The 10,976-nt window shown below is 43.6% G+C and overlaps 1 protein-coding gene across 1 annotated transcript in view; it reads left to right on the forward strand.

The window, feature by feature from the left end:
* Map3k15 (mitogen-activated protein kinase kinase kinase 15) overlaps positions 1–10,869 on the forward strand; it is a 95,793-nt gene extending 84,924 nt beyond the window's left edge. The window contains exons 19-28 of the mRNA XM_035449753.1: positions 2,187–2,370; positions 3,048–3,213; positions 3,686–3,860; positions 4,763–4,948; positions 5,523–5,628; positions 6,494–6,704; positions 9,183–9,295; positions 9,899–9,999; positions 10,076–10,152; positions 10,447–10,869. Coding sequence (XP_035305644.1) covers positions 2,187–2,370; positions 3,048–3,213; positions 3,686–3,860; positions 4,763–4,948; positions 5,523–5,628; positions 6,494–6,704; positions 9,183–9,295; positions 9,899–9,999; positions 10,076–10,152; positions 10,447–10,519 — 1,392 coding nt within the window. The 3' untranslated portion in view covers positions 10,520–10,869. The remainder of the gene's footprint in view (positions 1–2,186; positions 2,371–3,047; positions 3,214–3,685; positions 3,861–4,762; positions 4,949–5,522; positions 5,629–6,493; positions 6,705–9,182; positions 9,296–9,898; positions 10,000–10,075; positions 10,153–10,446) is intronic.
* The last annotated feature ends 107 nt before the right edge of the window (positions 10,870–10,976 follow it).

The raw sequence follows: 10,976 nt of genomic DNA on the forward strand, positions 1-10,976 counted from the left end.
CACTTGGGAGATAGAGGCAGAATGATCAGGAGTTCAAGGCCATCCTCAGCTACATACTAAGTTTGATGGCCAGTCTGGGACACACGAGACCCTTTCTTATCCCCAGCCCCAGACATGCATGTGCAAGATGCCAGGTGCTACGTGCTTTGCCATTTTTATTCTAGGAACCAGAGAGGAACTACCTTTTCCCACTTTGGATTCAGTCCCTGAGTTTTTAATCTTTGTGTATTCTGGTGCTGGTAGGCACTGCAAACATCTCTTCCCCATTGCTCAGGTGAGGGTGCTACAGATAATGCCTGGTAATTGGATTCTATCCAGCATCTAATAGTCTCGTAACTCTTAGACCATTCATCCATTCAAGCTATGAGAAGTGGTGTCCTGAGACTGGGACATGCTATTTGGTCAAGGGCTTTGTGGAGATAAAATCAGAAGGCTCTCAAGTTTCAGAGCTCACATAGTGAATTCAGCAAGGGAATAAAAACCAGCCCCCAGGGTACAGAAGATCCTGCAGGACTACAAATCTCTCCAGGACATCATTGCCATCTTGGGTATGGATGAACTTTCTGAGGAAGATAAATTGACTGTGCCCCGGGCAAGAAAAATACAGCACTTCATGTCTCAGCCATTCTAGGTTGCTGAGGTCTTCACGGGTCATATGGGAAAGCTGGTGCCCTTGAAGGAGACCATTAAAGGATTCCAGCAGATTTTAGCCGAAGAAGCTGTGGCAAAGGCTGATAAGCTGGCAGAAGAGCATGTATGTATGCATCCTGAGGGGCCCTTCTGCAAACTCTCTGTACTGTACTCTCCGAGCTGAAAACTCATGTTTCTGTGTCGGCCATACAAGAGCCTCTGTTGAAGATGTGATGTCCTATGGGAAGAGTATTTAAAGTTTTCAACAAAGTGTACACCCCTCAAAAAAAAAAAAACAGCCCCCAGGACAGCCGAGGAGTGAACATTAAGTATGGATATGAAAGACAAAGTGGCTTCTAACTCTGGGTTGCATAGTGGAGTTGGGAAAGGCACAGGAAGGTGATGGGGTTATGATGGCAGCTCCTTAAAGGGCTGGAGAGCAGCCTTTAATGAAAACAGTTATGTAGGAAGAAGTTATGTAGGAGTTTTCACAGAAGATTCCTATGTCATGATGGGACGTGACATCCAGGGACTGACTCTTGCTTCACTATGGTTCACATGGGACCTCCTTTAACTGGGCAGTGGATTAGCTGGCAAGAAGAGGAACTGGAGCTAGCTTGGTCTTGCAAGCCCTAACAAGAAAGCATTTATGCCTCCCTCAGACATGTGACCTTAGCCAGTGGGGGAAGGAGGCCATCTTATCTGTAAGATGGACAATTTGCTTATCTGTAAGGTGGCAGCCTCGGGCTGTGCTTGCTTGTGGCTTAGAGCTGGAGGCTAAGAATCTGGGCTGTGGAGTAAAATAGAGATAAAGAGGTATGAGAGGGAGTGGTGTCTCTTAGAGTCTTTATTCTGGGAAGATAGTACGATCTCTGAAACCTTTGAATTTTCTCAGCTGAAGGCTTTCCTATCCTGAAACCACCATCCTCTAGAGCAGTATTTCTCAATACAGTTCCTCATGTTGTGGTGACCCCCAAACCGTAAAATTATTTCATTGCTACTTCAGAGCTAATTTTGCTACTGTTATGAATTATGATTGATATAAATATTTCTGGAAATAGACATTTGCCAAAGGGGTTGAGAACCGCTGCTCTAGAGGCTTAAAACACAGTGGTTCCTCACAGTTCTGAGCTGACTGTTGGTCTTTACTCCTGGGCGCATCCAGCTGGTGGCCTTGCTGGGGTGGGATCATCTGACAGGGCTCTCCTGCATGGCTGAGAGTACAGCAGACATGGCGAATGAACCACTCTTTCCACATGGTTGTCTATCCTGGCTCCCTTTTCATACTGTGATGGTCTCCAGACTCCAAGAGCAGGGTCTATCAGGCCTTTTAAGGCCTATGTCCTGAAAGCCTCACACTATTGCTTCCCCAGTAGTTTCTTGGTAAAAAGTTGTGAGAAACTAGCTAAGACTTCAGGAAAGGGGAAGTAGACTCCATCTGTACATGGGAGGAGCAGAAACACCATGTAGCAAAGGGCCCTCCACATGCAGCTTCTTTTGAAAGTGCATGCACCTGAATTCACCCAAGACTGACATTAACTGTCCCTTCAATGCAGGTAGGGATGTTTAAGATTCATCCTGAAATTCCAGAAAGCCTTTCAACTGAAGCCAGAGCCTTCATCTTATCTTGTTTTGAGCCTGACCCTCACAAACGGGCCACTGCTGCTAACCTACTCCAAGAAGGGTTTTTAAGGCAGGTGAACAAGGGCAAGAAGAATCGAATTGCTTTCAAGCCTTCAGGTAAGGCCTACCTGGACAGCTGGAGAACATCCTGGGCTTGAGCTCCTCTCATGCCCATAGGGGGAAAACTGGGTGCCTGGAATACCAAGCTTCCCATGGTAGACCCACTTGTGTGAAGAACAGCAGGAGTGGTCCCAGAGGTTTGAAGAGTGTGCAAACCCAGCCAGTTGTCCATCTATTTTCTGACAGGCACAGAACACCTCATGGATCACTATGATGCCCTTTCCTGTACTTAAAGTACTACTTTGAGGAATGTAAAGAGGAAGAAGACATGTGGAGGTCCCCTGCCTCAGGTTTTGTACCTTTCCCACATGTGGAGGCTGGTGATCCATTTTTGAAGTCTGGCCTGTCATCCTTTGTTGATAGTAACTTGATAAAAGGGCACATTGGGCATGTCTGCCTGTGGTTGCTGTCCTGTAGGCCAGAAAGTCCTACATGATACTTTCTTGTGTATTAAGTCCTTTCAGTGAACTAAGGTTGGCCTTTAAAAAGAAAATAATTTGTCCTCATTTCACTGGTGGCTATGGCAGTGTGGCTCACCAACTTGCTGCAGAGAGCTGTATTCCAGATGAGGTTCACCCCAAACCTACATTTTCAGCAAATTAGAGCAGTCCATGATTAGTAAGTAGTAAGCCCTTATCTGGAAACCTGGCCACTCTCTGGCTGTTTCTCCACAGAGAGTGTCCGGAGTGCCACTGGTACCCTGGCCCTGCCCTCAGCAGGTGAGCTTATGTGCAGCAGCAGCAGCGAGCATGGCTCTGTCTCCCCAGACTCAGATGCCCAGCATGATGCATTCTTTGAGAAGACCCAGGTGCCCAAGCATCAGCTCAGCCACCTTCTCAGGTACTGTCAGTGTCCCTTGTCCCTCTGCAGGGTGCTGGTTGTTCCTCAGTAATAGAACACCTGCTGGGTCACAGGAAGGGTTTTTGCAGGGCAGCAGAGTGGCTAAGGAAACACTTCCTTCAGCCAGGGTCCCTTTTGATTTATCCGGTGTCCCTTCTCTTCTCTAGTTGTCCCTATTCTTCCTTTCTACCCCTACCCCTCCCCCACTTCCCTTTTCTTGTCTCTTCCTCTCATCCTCTCTGCCTCCCTGTTCTCCCTATTCCCTTCCACTTCCTTTACCCTCCCTTTTGGCCCCTTATCTCCTTGTTTCCCTCCCCCAAGGATACCATGGAGGAAGTCAAAGGGGATACTACACCTCTTACCCACCAGTCAGTCTCCTTCCACAAGTTCCTCTTCTGGAGTCTCCTCCAGGGCAGAACATACTACTGTTCCCAGACACACACAGGAATTGTTGAATGTTTTTATTCCACAGTGTTCCAGATGAAAGCGCGGCCCTAGAAGACCGAAGCACAGCCTTATCCCCAGAGGAGAGGGATCCTGGTCTTTTTCTGCTCCGCAAAGACAGTGAGCGCAGAGCCATCCTGTACAGAATCCTTTGGGAGGAACAGAACCAAGTGGCTTCCAACTTGCAGGAGTGTGTGGTCCAGGTAGGTACAGGCTGAGGGAAGGCATCTGATAACAGGGACAACAGGGTGTGCTGTACTCTGGCACATTCACATAGTTGTAATGATTACTGTACTTACTTCTCTTCCCTTTCCTAACAAAGGAAAGCACAAAGAAAAACTCCCCTGAAAGGTACTTTTTCAGAGTGGTGCATTGGTGGCGTGGTGCTGCCCTCTGATGGAAAACAAGCCAGTTGGTAGCTGAAAGGCCTCCAGAGAGCCTCTAGAGCAATGCTTCTCAACCTGTGGGTCATGACCCCTTTGGAGTCACATATATATAAACTGCATATCAGATATTTATTTACATTATAAGCCATAATAGTAGCAAAAACAGTTATTAAGTAGCAACTAAATCATTTTATGGTTGGGGGTCACTACAGCTTGAGGAACTGTTAAAGGGTCACAGCATCAGGAAAGTTGACAACCACCATGCTAGGGCTACACTCAGAAGTTAAGAGAACAGCCACTGTAGGGAGAATGGTTATGGTAGAAAACAAAGTTTTAACTAGGTTGCGGTAGTAAGTAGCAAAGTGATGTCTCACCTCTTATTATGTATGGGACGTTACTTTTAAGAAAGGCCATTGACTTGCTGTGAACTGTACCTTCCAAGGCCCACTGAGGGCCCTATAGAGTGGTCAAACATGAAGATAGAACCATTCCCAGCTGGCTTAGTGCTGGCTTTATGTCTACCCACCTGTCAGAGAGGATCCCCCAATACTGACAGGAAAGATATGGAGGGGATTGAAGAAGAGACCCTTACTCAGGATCTCCTACAACGCTGTTAGCAAATGAAGTCTACTTTCCCACTATGCATTTGGAAATTTCTACGTCCTCTCTGACTCACTCAAATGAAAATGATTTTGTGTATGTGTGTATGTTTTTGTCAGAGTTCAGAAGAGTTGCTCCTGTCGGTTGGCCACATCAAACAGATAATTGGAATCCTGAGGGACTTCATCCGCTCCCCAGAGCACAGGGTGATGGCGGCTACAATATCAAAACTAAAGGTGGACCTGGACTTTGACAGCTCTTCTATCAACCAGATTCACCTGATCCTGTTTGGATTCCAGGATGCTGTGAGTGTTCTATCAGGCCCTGGAGAACATGATAGCTAAACCAGTTTCTTCACACTGTTCTGGAGCACTCATTCCTTCTCATTTGTTCACAACCTGAATTCAAAATCTCAGAAGCTTTTTGTAAGCACATAGTAAATAACACTTTGTAAAGTGGATTATTTGCATTTGACCAGAGAGCATGTATAGGTTATGGGGAGAGGCATTTGCCAGCACAGTGGGTATGCTTTTATGCCTGCCTAGATGTATGCTCCTCTAATACCAAAGCCAAGTCTGGTTTATCTTGTCACATACTACCAATAGTTTGTCATGTCATAGATGTTTAATAAATGCTCCTTGAATAAACAGCCAAGAGGTCCAATGTCATTTATCCCATTGTGATAATTCATCATTTAGAACCCATTGTGACTTGGGGCCTACCTAGAGGAAAATTCACTTAGAAGAATGAATCAGGCAGAAATCCAGAGCAGCACAGCAACATTTCATCTCAGAGGAAATAGAAACAAATTAGAATTATTAAGTATGTTTCTTAAAAGTTCAATAGAATAGACATATGGACGTTTGTGATTGTTTTTAGGTCAACAGAATTTTGAGAAACCACTTAATTAGGCCTCACTGGATGTTTGCAATGGACAACATCATTCGCAGAGCTGTGCAGGCTGCAGTTGCCATTCTCATCCCAGGTAAATGCCCTCTTGCACTCGAGATCAGGTTCAGACTGTCCAAAAGTAATATTCTCAGCATCCAACAGCTGTTGCCTTTTTTGTTTCTGTTTTGGCTTTATACTTCCCCACAGTTAAGTAAATGCTGTCATAGATCTTTCTGGGACTAAGTCTGTGATAACATCTCATGGTGCCCTGTTTACCTACCTTCTGGGCATAATTAAGGTGACTGTGTATAGATTATACTTTTGATCTTAACAGGGAGTCAATGTTTGAAGGCAGGGATCCTCCAGTGCTCATACAGCCTCCTCAGTGTGCTTATCAGATAGTTGATAATTACATGGCTGTTTCCTCTCTTAGTAGAAAAATGGCTATAGGTCTTGCTGTATGTGTGTGCATGTCCATGCATGTCCATTTTGGGGAACAAACTTAAGAGTCTTACCTGTTCTGAAGTACATGCTGTACCTCTGATGAGCTATGTGCTCCCAGCCCAATCTTAGGAGGCTTCCTTTTTGAAATGTTAGCACAAGCTTAATGTTCAGGTTGCTTTTCCCCTGGTACTTTGGCTGAGGAAGGGCAGGCTTTAGAATTGTTGCCTCTCTCCCTTCCACTCTTGACACTGGGCCCTTGCTGGTCACTTCTGCCTGCTCTCCGAAATATTCCTTGAACAGGCACCAAGCAGAGCATGGGCCTATTTGTAGCCATCCGTGGTTAACTGGCCTTTACAGCCTTCATTGTCCATTTCTTCTTGTGTAAAGTGGGACTATATTTACCCTGCGGAGTCCAATCAAATCATCTTTGGTCAGTAGTCCCCTCATACAGCAAGCAGTGAACTGAATTGCTTTGTTGAGTGCTATTCTGTACCCCTTGGTCTGTGTTTCCACAGAGCTCCAAGCCCACTTTGAACCTGCCTCTGAGACTGAAGGGGTAGACAAGGACACAGAAGTGGAAGGGGACTATCCCTTAGTAGACCTGCTTGGCCAAGTACACATGACACCCAGAGGTACCAGACCTGGCTCAGTGGGTATCCAGGAGGGCCAGCCCAACCAGCAGGACCCAACTCTCCAATTGAGCAAGCTCAGGCAAGAGAACAACAGGTTAGGATCTTCCACACCTTGTATAAGATCGTCTGGTCACTGTTAAGAACTTTATCCAGGTGGGAGGGGCGGAGAGAATGTATATGTGAGTAAACTGGGGCAAGGGAACATTTACAGCATCAGCAGTAGACTGAGGCTTTATTTCTTTCAATGCCAGGAATCAGGACAGTGCTTCGTTATAGGTCACACACAAATCTATCATACCAAAAGCAGCAGCACCATCTGAGTTTTGTCTTCACATTGGAGGCTCTGGCATGGCATGTGGCCCAGCTGGGGACAGCTGTAGCCTGCCCCCAAGACAGGAAGTGGGACAGTATAGCACTTTGCAGAGTGGCATATCCTGTAGCCTTCTGGTGGATTCCTAGGCAGGCATTACTATCTAGCCTTGTAAGCAAGTAACAATTCCCTTTTGCTTTGGAGAATCACCATCCACAGCTATAGTAAACTAGCAGTTGTTTCTTCCAAATGCCACATTGTTGCTTGCAGCATTGCTGTATGAATGGGGAGATTAGGTACTGGGGGGGGGGTGGGCACACGTTTTTGGATGAGTATATGTGTGTGTGTATTATATATGTCCACCCATCCCTCAGGGGACTCAGAACTTTGATCTAATGTAGATATTTCTTTGAAATTTTTAAATTTTAATTAGAAGATTATTTTACATGTCAATCCCAAGTCCCTCTCCCTCCCCTCCTCCCCTGCCCCCCTACCTATCCTATACCCTTTCTGTTCCCCAGGGAGGGTGAGGCCTTTCATAGGGTATCTTCAATGATATAGATATTTTTAAGGCATGAAATTTAAATGACCATGATGGCAAACACTCAGAAGTTTTGTTTGTTTGTTTGTTTTGGTTTTTCAAGACAGGGTTTCTCTGTGTAGCTTTGGAGCCTATCCTGGCACTTGCTCTGGAAACCAGGCTGGCCTCGAACTCAGAGATCCACCTGCTGAGTACTGGAATTAAAGGCATGCGCCACCAACGCCCGGCTCACTCAGGAGTTTTAAAATGATAAAACTTACCTTTCTTTAAAATGTCTTTGCAGAAAGATTTGTAGTCATCCAACTCAGTGTTAATGTGACTAGCTAATACACAGCCTGCCTATCCTCATGATGTGACATAAATTAAAATGGGAGCCACCAGAGGCTCAAGCTACTTAATGTGCTCAAAGAAGCGCTTCTTGAGACAGATGCAGGCAGGCAGGCAGGCAGGGCAGAGGTGAGAGGATATTTTATGTGTTGAGCCACTAGTATTTTCTCCTTGTGGTCTTGCTGGGGTAGAAGTATATACTTCTCCCACTCCATTTTGCTACCAAATGACCCCCTCAAACTGTTTTTATCCATTTATTTATATTATAGCTGTGCCCTTTTGGACAGCATCAATAATGAACTCCCGTAATTTAAAGCTTAGTACTACAGTCCTTTGTTCACCAGTACAGATAAACTAATTAAAAGGGGATGCCATGTGGCTAAAGTAATCTTGTTCATTAGATACATGAGCAAACAAAAAGGACTAGCCTTGGTTCTGACTTGCAACCCTGTTCCTTACTGCTGTTAATGAGCTAGCATGGGGAGATCCAGAAGTCTGAGGATTAACTGTACGAAGACTTGCCTTTCATATCCCAGGGAGACCATGAATAAGACTACATGTCATAGACCCCACCCGAGACAGAATAAGTTGCTTAAAGAAACTGTGCTTGGAAAAGGATGTTTACTTCCTAAGAATTGTTTGTTCTAAGATTTAAATGCACTAAGGACAATCCTAGGTGTTAAGAGTACTAAGTGACTGCTAGCAGCATTCCTCTTACGCAACTGCAATTTGCACTGTCCATCCTTGGTCCCAGGCTGTTCTTGCCAAAATAGTACTCTTGCTTTGGCTACTACCGAGTGCAGAAAGAAGGCTGCCCACCCTAGAGTCAGCTACTTTATCAGACTTGGTTTGAATAATCAGATGGTCCTTCTGGCCAAGTTCTAATGATCAACAGAAAATTCACTTTTGGTTCCTGATACATTTTAGTCCATAGGAGGCTGCTCTTATATAGAATAATAAAATAATTTTTCACATCTCTGCATACTTCACAGTCTAAGATCAAGCCACTGGTGGCAGATCCAATGTCTGGCGAGGGTGCATAGATACACTCCCATGTCCTGAAAGGGTGACAAGGCACTAATTTCCCAGGCCTCTTCCTACCATTTTAACATGAATTTCAAGATGGACACAGTCAATGACTCCATTGCAAATATATACCCACACTACTAGTATTGGGTCTTTGGTGTCAAGGAAAAGAAAACACGCTTCTCCTATACAGGATAAGAACTAATGACAAAAATCATTAGGAACAAATCAACCTGATTCTCTTTGGGGCCCCACAGTTTAGATTTGAACTGTACCCTTTTCTTTGTTTTTCCAATACATGATGCTTAACAGATGTTTGAATTGAATATGGATACTTAATGATTGGAGGATTTTGTTTTTAAAAACAGACTTTGGGAACACTTAGTTCAAAAAGAGAGAGAGTACCAGAATCTTCTACGGCTAACTCTAGAACAGAAAACTCAAGAATTACATCATCTTCAGTTACAATACAAATCCAGTGGTGAGTCATTTTCACTTTGCTCTGATGTAGGTGTCAAAGATGGAAAAACTATTAAATATACCTTGAAGAGAAATGGTTGAGGTTACCATATAAGCAAACTGATTCTGGTGACTGGACAGAAATCACAGTGGGTGGGGGAAGAGCCCAGAAGATTAAGAAAGGACAGGGTAACAAAAATGTATCTTGACTGTGAGTCATCCCACAATTTTATGTCAAAAAGGATCCCTTAATTAGAATGACACTCATATCTGTCTCTTAAAGCATAAAAATAGCTCGTGGGATAAAGAACTGGACATACGCTTCTTCCTTTGAGTTTCATTATAATCAGGAATATCCAGCCCAAGATGAGAACAAGCATTATAAATGAGGCTGGTGATATCTCTAATTCCAAACTTACTAAAGGCATCTAGATAGAGATGACTTTATTCTCTGGAAAGAAAACCCAGGACTTATGAAAGTAGCTGAATCAAAAAAGTTTTATTCATTTCCTTTTCACATCTCATTTACATTCTATTTGGATACATCATTACATCCACTTTGTTACTTTTGAAGCAGTTTTATGGTTATACAGTACTATACAATAAAACAAAATTGGAATCATAGGTGGTACAGAGAATCCAGTACCTCCTGATGAAGTGGGAACAGACAGAGAGCTTATAGACTGGTTGCAACTACAAGGAGCGGATGCAAATACAATAGAAAAGGTAAATTTCTAAATCAAAGTATTTCCATGATACTGTTGAAAAGCTGCTTATCTCATACACTGAATCACTGTTTCAGATTGTTGAAGAGGATTATACACTTTCTGATATTCTCAATGATATTACTAAGGAAGACCTAAGGTGCCTCAGACTACGGTAAAAGCTTCCAAATGTTTTGAATAATAGGTCTTAGTGAACATTTTAAAATGAAGTAGATTAACAAAATGCCGGTGACTTCCTCCAATCATAATGAAATTATCTTTCCACTCTTGCCACCACCAACACTCTTATGGCACCAGGTCCAGACAAAGACACACACTTAATAAGTTAGAGATTATATTTGAAAGAGTAGCTGGCAAATGTAATCCTGTAGATCAAATGCTTGTTTCTCCTACTTGTGAGGTGGCTGTTTTCAAATTTGCTTTTCTTATGGAAACTCCTGTTTTGCAGCGGTGGTGTCCTCTGTAGACTCTGGCATGCAGTCTCCCAGCACAGAAGACAAATGCAGGAGTCCTCACACTGAGCCAAGCTGGAGAGAATACGCAAATACCCTACCTGCTTATTGCCAAAGCTTCTGTTCATGTACACACAAATCCTGCATTTACACAGAAGGACCCCTGTTCACTTAATTCAAGCATGCATAATTTAGGTCATCCTTGTGTATAAACAGGATTGTATGTAACATCAACCATGATCTAGTGTACTAAATTCTTAGGATTGTATTTCATTTAAAAAGTCAACATACCTTATAGCAACTGCTGGAAAGATAAAAGCATAATACTTAAATGTAAAAAAGTGTGCCTTGCAATGGGAATACAAGTTCACGTTTGTTAAATGTCTAAATGGAGAAAATTAAATTATTTTACCTTTGAAGTAGCTTTATTTTAAAATGCCTGATTTTATAGCCTTTGATCACAGGGACATGATGACCAGTGCCAACGGATGTCAGCCTCCACAATGCAGGGTAGCAGCTGCTACTC

This window comes from Cricetulus griseus, chromosome X (assembly GCF_003668045.3).
Source record: "Cricetulus griseus strain 17A/GY chromosome X, alternate assembly CriGri-PICRH-1.0, whole genome shotgun sequence".
Taxonomy (NCBI): domain Eukaryota; kingdom Metazoa; phylum Chordata; class Mammalia; order Rodentia; family Cricetidae; genus Cricetulus; species Cricetulus griseus.